We start from the raw sequence: 17371 nt of genomic DNA, 5'->3' as shown, positions 1-17371 counted from the left end.
AGTGTGTTATACTCCAGTCCAGACTCAGGAAACCACAAGAGTTTTTACAGATATACAGATATTTTAAAAAAGGTAATGATTTACTGCCATGGGTAAAGCTGCAGCCAGCATGGGCTCATTGAATGCTTAACTCATCACTGCTTTATTGCAAACCTACATAGCTTTTTCTATATACAGAGCAAATTGTGCCTCAATGGCAGTATACAGCATTAATCTGAAAATACAGGTTCCTTCTCATAGTTGGAAGATCATTTCAATTACAGATAATAATCTTCGGGTAATTTGACCAGTGAAGACCAGGATGGAAAGAGTGGCTGAGTTCACCTATTGCTAAAACAATATTGGAAAAACCTGGAAAATGTGCAGTTGTCATAATATCCTGGGGATTAACCCAACAGTTCATAGAATCCACAATTTGCATTTAAGATTCTAGAATCTGAATATACTAGAACAAAAAAAATCCCATCCCACATTGAATGTTGTACTTGTGTTGATTTGATCCCAGGGCCACAAGAAATCTTTCAGCATTCTGGCTTTTTGAATTTGGTCCTACTGTAAAGATGGACACAAAATGCCGGAGTAACTCGATGGGATAGGCAGCATATAGAGTCATAGTGTGATACAGTGTGGAAACAGGACCTTCGGCCCAACTTGCCCACACCACCAACAGTCCCAGCTACACTAGTCCCACTTGCCTGCGCTTGGTCCATATCCCTCCAAACCTGTCCTATCCATGTACCTGTCTAACTGTTTCTTAAACAATGGGATAGTCCCAGCCTCAACTCCCTCCTCTGGCAGCTTGTTCCACCCACCACCCTTTGTGTGAAAACGTTGCCCCTGGGATTCCTATTAGATCTCTTCCCCTTCACCTTGAACCTATGCCCTCTGGTCCTCGATTCCCCTACTCTGGGCAAGATACACTGTGATTTACCCGATCTATTCCTCTCATGATTTTGTATCCCTCAATAAGATCACCCCGCATCCTCCTGCGCTACATGGAATAGAGTCCCAGCCTACTCAACCTCTCCCTATAGCTCACACCCTCTAGACCTGGCAACATCCTCCTCTGGAGAGAAGGAATGGGTGACATTTCGGGTTGAGACCCTTCCAGAAGCCAGGTGAGCAAGTAGATAGAGCACATCTGGCTGCAATTGCACAGAGCAATGGTGGAAGGAGAAACAGCATGATGCTGAGTCAGGCCGATTCCTGGTTCATCCATCCAGTGCTGCCAGGACACTGGGCCTTAGTGTGATAGTATAAGAAATTACATATCACCCGAGGCCAAGAATAGACTTTTTAAGAGACTTGTAAGTTGCAAACTGGCATATGGCAAGTCTTTGCTTGCTGTGCAAAATGATGTGACTGGACAGCATGCAGATCAACCTTTTTACTGTACCTCTGTACACACAACAATAATAAATGAACACACTTCACACAGACGACACAAGATTAAAAGTGAACCTGGCCTCTGGTGCTATGAAGCAACTTTAGACGAGATACAGTGTAGAAACAGTCCCTTCAGTCCACGCCAACCAACGATCACCCCATACATTTGTACTATCTCACACTAGGGACAATTACACTTTACTAAAGCTGATGAACCGACAAACCTGTACGTCTTTGGAGTGAGAGGAAACCGGAGCACTCAGAGAAAATGTACAAACTCAGGGAGAATGTACGCCATGCAGACAGCACCCTTATGCCCCTGTCCCACTTAGGAAACCTGAACAGAAACCTCTGGAGACTTTGCGCCCCACCCAAGGTATCCGTGCAGTTCCCAGAGGTTTTTGTCAGTCTCCCTACCTGCTTCCACTACCTGCAACCTCCGGGAACCGCACGGAAACCTTGGGTGGGGCGCAAAGTCTCCAGAGGTTTCCGTTCAGGTTTCCTAAGTGGGACAGGGGCATTAATCAGGATTGGACCCGGTCTGAGAATTGAAATGATCCGGAACTGAGCAGTCTGAAGAAGAGTCCCTACCCTAAATGTTACCCATCTATGTTCTCCAGGGATGCTGCCTGACCTGCTGAGTTATTCCATCACTCTGTGTATAAACATAATCCTGAAATGTTGCTATTAGAATATGGATTTGTTCCTAGCAGCAGGCCTAGCATCAAGGTCAAAGAAAGTCTTTAAAAGTGCAATCCGAGATAAGGCCTATCAGCAAGCCTTGTGTCGAGCCAAAGGACAGTGTTTACAAAGGCACAGCTAGTATATAAAAGACAGGAAGCAGCCATTTTGAGAAGGGCTGTCCTGATTGTCCACATACTGCGATTGAGGTCACATTGCAGGCTTTGATGAGTATTGGGCTTTGGAGAGAAGTGAGCAGCATTACCGCAAGGCAAATTTTTTCAGACATGATAGAAGTGGGTGTTGAGTGGGTAGTTGAGTAAAAGAGATGGGTAGTTGAGTGGCTGTTCAGGGAGAATGCTGCAGCTGCACTTAGATGGGTCATCCTGGAGAGTTCAGCCAGCAAGGCCATATGGCTAGAAGTCTGGAATAAGAAATCACACTGATGGTATAATACTATAAATCTCCCAATCGGATGATGAGAAGTTATAAAAACAGGGTAGATGTAGTGGGTTAACTTTCTCAATATTGAAAGGGATTCCCTTAGTGGTAGGAGCATAGATGGGGCAGAATTTGTCAGTAACATCCTGAAGGGATTCTTAAAACAACATGCTGATTTTTGAGCTAGGGATAGGCCATGCTACACGAATGAGCCTTCCCAGGAGATAGAAGTTTCATTGAGGAACAGTGATCATAACTCCATACATTTTTACAATAGTTGTGGATAGAAATAGACTGGTCCTCGGATGAAAATGCTGAATTGTGTATTGCTATCTGCCACAGTGATCGGCAGAAGATGGGGAAGAGTAGATTAGGAGCAGGTATTTGAAGGTAAAGTTACATATGACATGAAGGAGTTCTATAAAGGGCAGCTGGCTAGAGTGCAGGTCCAGGAAGTTTCCTGAAAGACAAGGATGGCAAGCTTTGGGAACCTTGGATGACAGGAGATTTCACACATTTAGTCCAAAAGAAAAAAAGGGAAGCATATGTAAAGATTTGAAACTTGAATTCAGACAGTGCCCTTGAGGATTATAAAGTAAACAAGAACAAACTAAAATAAGGAAATAGCAAGTGGCAAATAGGGCCTTGAAATGTCTTTGGTATGTACGATTAAAAATAATCCAAAGGCATTTTATATATTGATTAGGAGTAAGAGAGCAGTTAGGGGAAGGGTAGGTCCACTCAAGGATGAAGAAGGCAATCTATGACTGGAGCCAGAGGAAGTAGGCAGGCCTTATGAGTAATTTGCACCAGTATTCACCCAGGGAAAGGACATAGACAATGGTCATGTCAGGAGGGGCATGTTGACATCCATGGGCACGTCGATATATTCCATGATACACCCCGTTTTCAAGCAGATAGGATAAGTTAGATTAGCATCATGGTCAGCATAGACATGGCAGGCCGAAGGGCTCCATCCCTTTGTTATACACCAAGTTGTATTTAGTTGCTTAGGACAAAGATCATTACATTGCTACTGAGTGAAGGTTAGATGGAGTCTAAATTGGGATAATACATAAAGTGGTATGTAGCATAGGACAAATGCTTTCAAATTACATCGGTAGACTTTGATGGCTGAAAATCATTCACAGCCATTCTCCTCGGAAACAACCTGCCAATGAATGTTTAATAATTTCAAACTCAATGGGGCTGAGTGACAATTAAAAATGGTGCCAGTGCATGCATTTAGCCTCGAGTCTTCTTCGAATTAAAGAAAAGATTTCTGGGAGTTCAAAATTGAGTCATAACCTTCTGAATTGCATTTGATTTACCCCCACCACCCTCTTAATTGTTGACGCAATTTGGCAATGGCTTAACGCTGATTAAAATCAGATCCTGCCAAATTAGATTCTTATAGATTAGCTCATAAAAAGTTTATGAATTAACTTATAATTCATGTTTTTGTATAGGTGGATTTGGAAAATACATAAAGAGATGATGTAGTGTTGGATAAATCAAATAATATTGGTAGACAAAGATTTTTATGGCACAACAGCTTTCTCAGAGCCATCTTCCTCTGGAACAGCTTTTAGTTTAGTTCATTGTCACGTGTACCAAGGTGCAGTGAAAAGCTTTTGTTGCATGCTATCCAGTCTGCAGAAACACCTGCCTAAGAATGTTTGCAATCGCAAACTCAATGGGCTGAATATCCTACTAGTTTGCAATTTAACCTGGTTGGCACAATTAACAATGGTTCCAGTGCATGCATCTAGCCTTGAGTCACATCAGTCTCCTCGGACAGAAATCGTATCACTCAATTCAAAGGAGAAAGGAGCATGTGTAGGAAGGAACTGCAGATGCTGGAGATAGACACAAAATGCTGGAGTAACTCAGCAGCACAGGCAGCATCTCTGAATAGAAGAAACAGGTGACGTTTTGGGTCGAGACCCTTCTTCAGTCTGAAGAAGGGTCTCGACCAGAAACATCACCCGTTCCTTCCATCCAAAGATGCTGTCGGTCCCGCAGAGTTACTCCAGCAATTTGTGTCTATCTAAAGGATAAAGGATATTTGAGGGGGTTAAAATTGATAGTCATAAACTACTGAAATTTACTCCTTTGCCTTAAAATCTAAAGTAATTTTCCATTTTGCCCTACTCTCAACTGCTAACGCGATTGCTGAATTATGATTGAAATTCGATCTTGCTGATTGGTGTGATGGGTTTTTTCCTGTTGTTATTACAGGTAAAGTCATTACTTTCTCTTTGATTTGTCCAGTCGAGCAAATAGTCAAAGGATAACAATCTCAAAGAACATATTCTGATGGGACATCTAAGAAGCAATCACACTGGGTCGAGTTCAGTAGCTAGGATGCTCTATATTTAGATGGAAACCAACAACTGCTATAGTTGGTAGAAGTTAACATCAATCTCCAGTTAAAGGCAGGGATTCTATGTTGCCTACCGAAAAATCCACAGTGCAGGTCCTTGGATATCCGGGAACTCCAGGGCTGAATCGCCAATTTGTCTCCAAATGATTAAATAGTCTCCCATCTGTACAAGAGGCCTATAATAAATGTTTCATCAAGAATGTTAATTGTATTATGAAAACATTAAACACTACAATTCACTTTATTTGTTCAAACATTTCCATTGAGAGAGTTAGCACATCATCCAATTTTCCAAAAACAAACTGCTCATGATACAATAGCCTTTAATACTTTGTTCACAAGTTATAAATTATAGGGGTAGAATTAGGCCATGCGGCCCATGGAGTCTACTCCGCCATTCAATCATGGCTGATCTCTGCCTCCTAATCTTATTTTCCTGCCATCTCCCAATAACCCTTGACACCCGTTCTAATCAAGAACGTGTCTATCTCTGCCTTAAAAATATTCACTGACTTGGCCTCCACAGCCCTCTGTGGCAATGTTTCATAGATTAACTACCCTCTGACTGAAGAAGTTCCTCCTCACCTCCTTTCGAAAAGAGCACCCTTTAATTCTAATTGTTGCCCCTATCACAAAATGATTCAATAAGAATTGATCAGGACACAGACCTCAAAGTGCTTTTGGGTGATGATAATGCAGGCTAGAAGTACTAACCCACAAAATATTAGAACTTAATTGCATAACTTGTTTGCTAAAATTCAATGCAACATCTCTGCAGCCTGCAGATTGCACATGCTTTTCCATTTATATGGATCTCAACTCAAGTTAAAATCTGCAAAATATATTTTTGTTTATAAAAATGGAATATGGAATATTTAGCAATTTTTAAAAAAACATGACCCTGTTCATTGTGACTTGATAACTAAATTATAGGAACGCAGAGAGCAGTGGATGGAAATACGTGACAGGTCAAAATGAGAGGACAGAGTTCCAGAGGATAAAGTTCCAGCTGTATATAAAGTGGGAACAGATCTGATGTCTGCTTGTAAAGGAGATTAAATAAGCAAGTCCATGCAATAGACCACGAGCTCCACTTGGCAGCTATTACATAAGTGGAGTTGGCAGAAACCTAGTAGCAGGTCACAAGCCATTGCTGTTGTCAGATAACAGGTGATGAGAACTAAAAATTCAAATCAAAAGGTGGAAAAATTTACCGCTTCCAGCTATAGCACACAAGATATCCACATACAAGTTCGTCCAATTTGAAAAGAGGCATATGAGAAAAATTACACACATTGCACACATGCAAATAAATGACATTCCAATGAATGACTCAGATGATTCAGATGGTAATGGGGAAAACCAGGACCAGCCGTTTGCATAGTTATCCAGGTCTAAATCTAGCATTACAGAGATCTGTGTTTTTCTTTTCTAGTTCCCATTCAGTGGATTTTGTTAATGCCAAGGATGGTGTGGGAGGTACCAGAAAGATACTTTCCTTGAATAGTCATCAAATCCTTGCTGTGAACGATAAAATAAATGGACATTTTGATAGTTGGAATAAAGGTGTAGACTATTTTTTAAATGGGGTGCAAATCCAGAATTCTGAGGTGCAAAGCGACTTGAGAGTGATGGTGCAGGATTCCCGAAAAGTTAATCTGCTAGTCGAATCGGTTGTAAAGAAAGCAAACTCAATGCTCGCATTTATTGCAAGAGGCTAAAATACAAAAACTGGGATGATATGCCGAGGCTCTATAAGGCGCTGGTAAGGCCGTTTTTTGAGTATTGTGAGCAATTTTGGGCAACATATCTGAGGATGGACGTGTTGGCTCTGGAGAGGGTCCAGAGGAGGTTTACAAGGATGATCCCAGGAATGAGTGGGTTAACATATGATAAGCGTTTGTCGGCACTGGGCCTGTACTCACTGGAGTTTAGAAGAATGAGAGGGGATCTCATTGAAACGTACCGACTAGTGAAAGGCTTGGATAGAGTGGACGTGGAGAGGATGTTTCCACAAGTGGTAGGGTCTAGGACTATAGGTCATAGCCTCAGAATTGAAGGATGTTCATTTCGGAAGGAGATGAGGAATTTCTTTAATCAGAGGGTGGTGAATCTGTGGATTTCACGGTGGAAAATAACTAACAACATATAATAATGTTTTTAATTTCCTTTTACAAATTGGATTAAATGAACTAAAAATACTGGATGACACAGAATTTTTTTTTGCTTTTTTTAAATTCGGTTTTTGTTTCATACATTATGAAACTGATAGTTATACGATGCCATGAGTTTTATCCACTGGACAGCAAAGTGATATAAACATGGAAAGTTCTGAATGGGCTCTCATCTGTGCTAGGTGAGTTGAACACTGAAAGACAATACAATTAGCTCCATTATCCTGAGGAAATGGTTGTAGGGAAAAGGATAACTCAGACACATCCCGATCCTCCTCAAACAGCACCATATAAAATCCCAGATATTTTGTTAGTCAGTGTTGCTTTTCACTGCGATATCTTTTGAAGACTCATTACCAAGGTTCACAAGAATACTGGCCACCTTGGCCAACTAGTGATAGCTGAACAGTATCCATTTCAACAAGTGATCTATATCTTTGGGAGAATCAGGAAAAAGGAGAAAATTGGGAGGCAAAACACATTTGCAGAAAAACAGTCTGAAGAAGGGTTTCGGCCCGAAACATTGCCTATTTCCTTCGCTCCATAGATGCTGCTGCACCCGCTGAGTTTCTCCAGCAATTTTGTGTACCTGCAGAAAAACAAACTAACCACAAAATGTCAATGATATTAATTACAAAAATATACCACCAGATTATAAAACGAAAATTTACCTTAACTAAATGTGGTCGTACCAGGGTCACAACTGATGTATACCGTTCAACTATTGGTGGAAATCCTACTTCTAATTGAGCTTTGGCATATCCTGAACGTTTAGATATCACATCCGATTTCTTGCACCAGGGTACAAAATGTTTGTAGTCAGCAACACCGGAGACAACGTTGTACATTTCCAACATGGAAAACCTAAATATATGGAGAAATTCAATTAAGGCTTAATGTCAAACCTACTAAATGCAAAACAAAAAAATGTAGATAACATGAAAGTGACCAACCCTATTACTCGTCTTTCAGAATACTCCTTCTTCTTGTTTATTAGGGGGCCAGCAATGTTGAAGAAATTCCTTTGTTGTGCATGGCAATGTCTTGGTGTCTTGAGCATAGGAACTCTGTTCATTAGAATCCCACAAGAAGCCAGATACCTATTATTAGATTAATAATTAATATCACCTATTTATTAAACATGAAAATATGTATTCCAACATTTAAACAAGTTCACTGCTACATATCAATTTATCTTATTTCATTCTGGGTCCATTAAAGCTCAAAAATCTCACACATTTTCCATTTCACCCAGCATGAACATACAAACATATTGCATCCTACATACAAACTTATGAATTAAGAGTGAAAGACCACCATCTGGACACTCAGGCCTGCTCTGGTATTCGGTAGCATCATGGCTGATTAGATTGCAACTTTGTAACTCTGCATTCTTGCTTACCTCAAACCACCTTTTCTATAACTTGTTCATAAATATACTTCCAAGGTGGATAGTAGAAACAGCACTAGCACTTTGCATCCTAAGGTGGATAGTTACGGCTTGCTGCTCAACCACCTTTTGAATCCCAATTAAGCATGAAATAAGCTGACAGTGCCATGCTAACAATACGGAGACTCAATAGCTTGCCAACATTATATCAACTGAATAACCTTGTTCCCCACCCAAGGCTTTCCTTTTGTTCATTCCAACCCTCCCACTGTCTGCAACTTAACGCTCTTGCTTAATTACTTGTTCAGTTCTGAAGAAGGGTCGTTAGAAATGCTTGAATTTGCTTATTTTCTGTAGATGCTGCCCATCTTGCTGAGTATTTCCAACATTCTTTTTAATTTCACATTTAAGTTATCTGCAGTTTTTCAGATTTTCAGTTACTGCTCATAGGCAGTCCACACAAAATTATTACATTAAAACACGGTATAAAGTATGTACGCACGCACGTGTGTAGGAATGGTCAACATTTTAGGCTGAAACGCTGCATCAGGACTCATTCAACAATTTCCCTCCCCTCATCAAGCAAATGCTGCCTGATCCACTGAGTTCCTCCAGCAGATTTTTTTGTTGGTCCAGTTTCTAGCATCTGTATTCGCTTGTGTCTCCAGCTAAGTATTGAATATAATCCCAAATACAATGCCATTTAATGAAATGCTCCACATTTTTCTGGATAAAATATTAAATGTCACGTTAATTCTTCAAATCACTGTTGCACCAGAGACTGTAATTAAGTCAGACCGAAATGAAGTAATGGAAAATGAAAATGTTACACTAAAGCAATGTCAATTTCACGTGTTTGCCATGTAAAGTTTGTATCAAGGTTAAAGTCAGCATTTAAGTCACTACTGAGTTACTAACTAGTCACGTTGCACAAATAAAATAAATACAGCAATCTTTGACGTCTATGGTACTTTGTCACATAGCAATAGAACCCAGGACAAACAAAAGGGGCTAGTTTGCTCCAACTGTACAGAAATGTGAAATCACTTCAGTGCTGTAAAACATCAGTATTTATTTGCAAATTGACATTGGTCTGAGATTCCAACAAGTCATGGAGATGTTTATGGAGATCATCTGAAAACATTATGAAAGCAAAAGGTTTCCCACCTCCTGCCTCAACCACTTCATCTCTTGTTGCCATCAAGAATCCTTAGAAATGTACACAAGATCTTTGCACTTCTCACAGATGACTTTGCACTATTATAAATACCAAAAGCAATCTTTGATGACGCTAGCACAAATGAAGAGTTACAGTGCACAATGTTAGTTATGAAATAACTGCTGAAATACTGTGTGCAGTTATGGTCACCATATCAAACAAAGAATGGGATTGCACTGGAGAGGGTACAGGGAAGATTCACTGGGACATTGCCTGGGATAGAATGCTTCAGCTATGAAGATATACTGGAAAGACTAAATTTTGTTTTACTTTTGAACGGGGAAGGCCGAGGGAATCCAAATGAGGTGAACAACATTTTGAGAGGTGTAGATGAGGTGAATAATAAGAAACATTTTCTCATGGCAGACAGATCTGTAACCAGAGGGCATGGGTTTAAGGAGTAGACGATTTAGAGTAGACGCAGCCCTTTCACAATATTTAAGTAGTTCTTAAATAACGGCACAGCAGAATAGAAGACCACCAGACAGTGCCGAAAATTGGAACTAGTGTAGACATTGAAGGCTGGCATGATATCGTGAGCCAACATCCATGCTACATGCCTCTTCAAGATCAGATTCCACGTGTATAATCATGACATCCAACCTGGATTTATTACTCCTGGCCCGTCTGGTGTCTCCTGATATCTATTCCTGAAGCAGCAGACATTCCTCCTAATAGAAAAGATCAATGCCATTCTTTCCACACTGCCAAGAGCTTTGCTCCTTAAACTCCTCCAAAGCCAATATCTCAGCTGGAGCAAAATATCACAATATCCTACACGATACCAAGCTATATGGTCGGGGAGGTCATCTACTTCAATCTGTTTTTTGGCTTCCATCTTTTTTGCTTCAGTCCAGCTGTTACTGAAATTCCCCTCCATGCTGTGAAATCTCTCCCGATTAAAATAATTCAACAGCTGCCATTTCCACATCATTCAAAGCTGTCACCTGTATTTTAACTTGCAAGCCGACATGGTAATAGTTGATATCTGGCCAACTTATTTGAATTTTTTAAAGAGATAACAAGAGATTCAATAAGGTTGATGCATGCAATAGAGTCTGCATGGATTTTAGCAAGATGTTTGACAAGGTCCTGCAATATGTGCTAATTAAAGAAGTATAATCCCACGGGATCCGATGCATATAGGGAACCAGTTGGGTTGCTACCAAAAAGATTCATTGAGGCTCAATAATAGGTCCTTGTTTTTTTTCTCGTAAATCATCAAAATAGATTACTGATGGCACAATAACATTTGCAGATGGCACAAAACTTGGGCTGGCAGGAAGGAATAAAGCTTTTGACCTCATAAAATGATCTGGCATATGAAAACTTTAAATGGACTTTCTTAAACCTTAAAGGGCCTTGGAGTGTATGTCCACAGATCCTTAAAGACAGCGGGGCTGGTTAATCAGTAGTTCAATTGATTGCTTTATTTTAAGTAGCCAAGGGACAGAATAGAAGGGATATGTGTGTTAATTGGATCATAGCCCGAGTACTGCATATAGCTCTGGTCATCATATTACAGAACCAATTTGCTTGTTCTGTAGAGGGTGCAGAGCAGTTTAGACAGATGTTAGCAAGACTGGAAAATTGTAGCCGAGACTGGATAATCTAGGACTGCTTTCTATGGAACAGAGGAGCCCAAGGAAAACTTCACTGCAATATTACTGTAGAAAAGCAGCAGGGGTCAAAAATCATGCAACATGCATCTAAGTTGATAGATAGTTCTTCACAGAAGTCCTCCAGCCATAATCTGTGCCAACCATTCCATTTACACCAACTCCTTTTTTGTACTCCCAACATTCTCATCATCTCTCCCCGGATTCTATCACTCACTTGCACGTTAGAGGAAATTTATCGTGACCAATTAACCAACCAACCTGCACATCTTTAGGATGCGAGAGGAAACTGGAGCACCCATTCGGTCACGGGGAGAATGTGCACACTTCACACAGAAAGCACTCAACATCAGGATTGAACCCGGGTCTCTGGCATTGTTAGAAGGCAGCTCCACTAGTTGCGTAACTGTGGCATCCTACTTCACCTTCTTTCTAATCCTGATGTCTGAAAAAGTGATAGATAGAGAAAGCCCAGACAAGTTAAACTTCAGTAAAACACAAAGTGCTAGAGAAATTCAGCAGGTCAGGCAGCATCTGTGGAGGGAATGAACATGCCACATTTCTGGTTGGGTCCCTTCTGCAGACTGAAACTTGAAGATTCTTGAGCATCACCCCCCAAAGGAGGTAATTCAGTAGGTAGGACTAAGACTAGTTGCATGGGAACACCATCACTAAAAACAAGTCTCTCAAGTTGTACAACATCCTTCATTCCTTTTCTTTAAATTCATCAGGTTTAAATCCTCAAACATATAAAGAAGAACAATTATATACTTTCACCAAACAATGCAAAAACATTCCTATTTTCATGTTTATAACCAAGGGAGGTTCAAGGTTGTAACTCAGAGCACTGCACCAAAAAAAACCCCAAAAAAACAAAACAAGCTTGCTATCATATCCACAGGTGGAGAACGAAATTGCTTTCTATAATCACAATCTTTGAGTATGATGCCACTTTACTTTTACTCCGAGTTCTTGAAACCACTCTTAGTCACTTCAACACTGGAATTCAGTCCTTTTAACTGTAATCGTAATAAGTCCTTGATTGGGATTGGGGCTGCAGTGTATTCTGGACTGGAGTGATCCTGACAGAACATAAATTGGGCACTGGTGAAGTTATCAACAAGTGCCAATTGTCAACAATGTTCCATTATTTTGTTGATAATTGATAGCAAATTAATATAACAGCAGTTGGCAGACTGGTTTGTTCTGCTTTCTCTTTAGATAAATCTAACGTGGGTAATTTTCTACTTTTCCAAGTAGTGGCTGGTTCTGGAGTGCAAGTTATCAATATTACAGCAAGAATATTCCATCTGAAGGAGGATCCCAACCAGCAACATCATCTGCAATAGAGGCTGCCTGACCCGCTGAGTTCATCCAACAGCTTGTTTTTTTTTTGCTCAAGATTCCAGCATCTGCAGTCTCTTGTGTCTCCTCAGCAGGAGTATTGCTGGGTCCCTAAACATTTTTGTATCAAATGTGTTCAACTGTTCCTTACTATCACGAGGCATAAACTGAACTGGTTAGAAACTGGCATCTTTCACTGTGGGGCCATTGGGAATGCATGCATCAATTAGTAGTAATGCAGCCAAACACTTTGAGATAGTCATGAAAGACCCCAAGCTTCAGTGCATAATTGAAATACTCTTGCATTTTTGATTTGGTAGAACATCATGATGGCAAATAGAAGGAATATTCCTGGCAGGTCACCTGGTGACACTATCTTGGTGGAATTGAGAAATAAGGAGGGGTAGGGGGATGGTCGCTTTGATGGGATTGCATCATTGGATCCTAATGATCGTGAGAATTAACAGAGGAAAGGACCGGTGCAAAAATAATACGGCTACAATAGTAGGGGATTTTAATTTTCAATTTTAAAAATCAACTGCGGCTGCCAGAGTGCCAAGGGCTTGACTGAGGTGGAATTTGTTAAATGTGTTCAGAAAACAATTCTCAATACATGGTGATGTTTCTACCAGAGAAACAGCAACATGCAATATTCTCCTGGGAAATATGGCAGGGCAGTTTCATTGAAATGTTATTGGGGATCAAAGTGATCACAATTCTAATAGGTTAAAGATAATTGTGGAAAAAGATAAGACTGGTTCAAATGTTGAAGTGCTAAATTGGGTCATGGCCAATATTGATGGTATTCAGATAGGAACTTCCAAAAGTTGATTGGAGGAGGTTGCATGCAGGTAAAGTGAGGGGCTTTTAAAACTCAAGACAGCGAGAATTCTGGGCCAGAATGTTCCGGTTGGAATGAAGGGCAGAGCTGCCAGGAAGAGAAACTCTGCCATGACAAGACATTGGGGCTTCAGTCAAGAAAAAGGAGGCATACGTTAGGTATAGGCATATGTTAGGATCAAGTAAATCCCCGAGTAGAGAGTACACTTGCGGGAAATCAGGAGGGCAACAAACAGGGGACAAAAGATAGCTTTGGCAGAGAAGGTAAAGGAGAATCCAAACAGATCCAACATGTATATTAAGAGCAAAGAGTAACCATGGACAAAATAGGCCCCTTAAAGATCAACAGGGTTGTCTTTGTCACAGGAAATTAGAAAAGTGTCAAATGACTATTTCTTGTCTGCATTCACCATAGATACAGACATGGAAGTTATGGAATTGAGGGAGTTAATAAAGTTGTTGATGGGAGTGATTGTGAAGAGAGTCCACATTACAGAAGATGGGGTGCGAGACGGTCTTAAAGGCATGCCAATCTCTGGGACCCGTTCAACGAGATCAAGACATTGTGGGAACCTCGAAGAAACTGTGGAGCCACAAGAGGTAATATTTGTACTATTGATGGTCTCAGACGAGGTGCCGGAAGACTGGAGGATGGCTAACGTTGTGCCTCTATTTGAGAAAGAGTACGTTGGTGGAGAGCAGACAGGTTCGACCAGCTTTTGGAAAGGCAGATGGATCAGGGATAGATCGGACCATGGCTTTGTGCATGGGAAATAGTGTCTTACGAATGTGAGATTTTTTTTAAAGATGAGACCAAGAAGCTAGACACAGGCAGTGTGGCAGATATCTGCATGGACTTTAGCAAGGCCTTTGATACAGGAACAGGGGGAAGGAGGAAGAAATCGATGCACATCTAAGTGGGCCACAGGGGAAGATAGGGGTGAAAAGGGAGGGGGATGTTTGTAGGTTGGTTGCCTAACATTGGAAAATTCATACCATTGGGCTACAAGCTACCAAAGCAGAATATGATGTGCTGTTCCTCCAATTTGCATGTGACTTCACTCTAGCAATGGAGGAAGTCCAGGGCAGCGAGATCCGTATGCGAAAGGGAGTGGGAATTAAAACGATTAGCAACTGGGAGATCCAACAGGCATTGACAGACCGAGCACATGTGTTTGACAAAACGATTAGATGACACAACTCCTTGCCTCACACTTTTTTGTCTTTTCATCTTTGGCCTTTGTCCAACCATCTGCATATCACCAGCCCCCCCCCCTCACCTGTATGCACCTATCATTTGCCAGGCTCTGTCCCACCCTCATCTTTCTCCCCACCAATTACCATCAGCCTGAAGAAGGTCCCAACACGAAAAGCCACGTATCCATGTTCTTCAGAGGTTCTGCCTGATCTGCTACGTTACTCCAGCACTTTGTCTTTTTTGGGTAGTAGACGAGGGTTACTTTACAGACTGGTGGCATGCCACAGTAATTTATGCTGGGTACATGGTTGTTCATTATTTGTATTGATTGTTTAGATGCAAGATTAAGTGGCATGGTTGGTAATTTGCAGATCACATTAAAAGTGGTGGCATAATCGACAGTGAAAATAGTTACCCAAGATTAAAATAGGATTGTGATCAACTGGGCCAAGGAACGGCAGATGGAGTTTAATTCTGACAAATGCAAAGGGTTGCATTTTGGCAAGCAAAGCATGGCAGAATTTGCTCATTTAATGTTAGGAACCTGGGATGCGTACAGATCTGGGGGTGGAAGACACAAAGAAAACAGGATGGTAAAGAAAGTGTTGGAGGGGAGAAGTTAGGTTCTTGTGTTACAATTGTAGATATTGGTGAGGCCACATTTTGAGTGCTCTGTAGTTCTGGTCACCTTGTTCTTTGAAGGTTGTCATTAAACTGGAAATTTACAGGGACATTGTCAAGTCTGAAGATTTGAGGAGAGGCAGGTTCTTTTTCCACGCAGTGTGGTGACCTTAGAGATTTGTAAAATCATGAGGGGCATAAATAATATGAACAAGATAAACCACAAGATAGGGGAGACCAAAACTGGAGTTAGGTTGAAGGGCCTGTTTCCATATTGTCTGGCTCCGACTCCAAATTGACTGGCTACATCGACATCATGAATAATTCTCCATTTCTTGAAGGGTAGATATTAGCAAACACAGGATTCGGTTCTTGACCAATTTTTACTGACTCTTCCAACTATTTTACATTTTCTATGGGTACTGTCTCCCAATCAAAAATATGCCTACACGTTCATTCACAATAAGTAACGAATATCAAGAGAAAGTGTTTTATTGTCATATGAACAATTAAATATTTACTGGATTGGTTAAATTTGTACTCTAGGAACCATAATTATATGTTTAACTTATTAGTGCTGAAAATCTAAAATCAAATTTAACTGAAAATGTAATCTCAGAAATGCAACCACTGGTGCTCCCAAAGGGAATATGCTTTTCTCCGCCATGCCCTTCCAACATTGCCAAGCCTATCGAACAGTAATACTGGTAGCTGGATGCTGCAAAATACTTTGCTTAAAAGACAGATTCCATTGTCTCCCTGCGATTACCTGTCTCCCTGCTATTACCAGAATACATGGCAACGGGAATAGGCAATTACAAAGGTTAAAGTATTACACTCCAAGCAACTTGGTCAAAAGCGAATCAACTAGTGCTTTTCCAAAATAAGAATTATGTGTACAAGTTTAGATACAATACATCCTTAATATTATTACCCAATTAATAAAGTCGGGAGTTAAAGTATGAAAAATGCTTTAGGTCGTTTAATTATTTGAGAAATAAGTTCTTTAATTAGCAATCAATATTTCACAAAACTCAATTACTAAGGTTGCAGCTTGCCTCCCCAAGCACACTTCCACACAATTTATTTCGCTTGCCGGTCGCCAATTTACAGCTTGAGACCCTGTTGCTTTAGAGGCAAACTCAGTGACATAAATAGATAGGAATAATTTAATGAAAATAACAAAGCCCAAAAGTGAGACATATTTACATTTTACTCGGAACTGGTCAAGATGAGAGTCAAAGTACAATTATATCAGGAAAACATTTAAAGAAATGATGGTATGTGGCAATGTTTTTTTTCGACATCCTTCATCGTTTGGTCTATCGCGACATTAATAAATTGTCGATCTCTCCTTAACAAGTGATAATGCCACTGCCATACTGACACAAATTTTAAAATTATTCGTTCTTTAAAACCATCCACCGCACAACTTAAACTTATGTAAAACAAATTGTGTTTTTATACCATTATTTAAATCGTACTTGAAATGAATTGAAGTGTAACTTGCTGTTTGTTACAAAGCGATCGTTACTCTACTTTACTTTAGGTAATCGTTAAGTGATCTTTGGCCGGAATGTCTCAGGAAGATCAGTGACAGCGATGCTGAACCCGTGAGCAACCAGGGAGTCACCGGCTGATTGCAGCCACCGAAACTATTGCTGTAGTTTAAACGCCGCGCTGTTCCTCCCTGATCCCCAGCTGCAGTTGCAGGGCCGCGCTCCCTCCCACCCTCCGCCGATCCGCTCACAGCGCCGAGCTCAGGAAAAGAAAGCCTTTGGCGTCGAGTAGCGAAAGCGACCCCCAAACTCTCCAAGGTCGGCGGCTCGGAAGCCGGTGGGGGGGGGGGACCGGGTTGGATTGTCAACGGTTAACGGGTAAAAAACAGGCTACCTTACGGTGTGCTTGGCCTGCCGCTCCCGTGCCAGGGTGAGCGGGAACTGGAACGCATCGCATAGCGCTTTCCTCAGAGGCCTAGCGCTCCTCGCCATTGCGCCTTCCCTTCACTACGCCGAGAAAGACCACCTGCTGACGTCAGCCGCTCACTCCTCCAGCGCCAGCGCCCACAGCCC

General features: G+C 41.0%; 1 protein-coding gene across 2 annotated transcripts in view; it reads right to left on the bottom strand.

Moving 5' to 3' along the window:
• The window catches only part of coq10b (coenzyme Q10B), a 20409-nt gene extending 3038 nt beyond the window's left edge, over window positions 1–17371 (bottom strand). Inside the window, exons 1-5 of one of the 2 annotated variants that reach the window (XM_055637814.1) lie at window positions 17193–17328; window positions 11558–11741; window positions 8022–8168; window positions 7740–7932; window positions 4969–5070 (exon numbers count right to left, since the gene is read on the bottom strand). In XM_055637814.1, the coding sequence (XP_055493789.1) occupies window positions 4969–5070; window positions 7740–7932; window positions 8022–8168; window positions 11558–11646 (531 nt within the window). In that variant the 5' untranslated portion in view covers window positions 11647–11741; window positions 17193–17328. Of the gene's footprint in view, window positions 1–4968; window positions 5071–7739; window positions 7933–8021; window positions 8169–11557; window positions 11742–17192 lie in introns of both variants that reach the window. The other variant, XM_055637813.1, reaches the window with a different exon arrangement.

The sequence above is a fragment of the Leucoraja erinacea genome, chromosome 7 (assembly GCF_028641065.1).
Source record: "Leucoraja erinacea ecotype New England chromosome 7, Leri_hhj_1, whole genome shotgun sequence".
NCBI classification, from domain to species: domain Eukaryota; kingdom Metazoa; phylum Chordata; class Chondrichthyes; order Rajiformes; family Rajidae; genus Leucoraja; species Leucoraja erinaceus.
The sequence above is the reverse complement of the archived record's forward strand: the minus strand, read 5'-3'. Positions and strand labels throughout refer to the sequence as shown.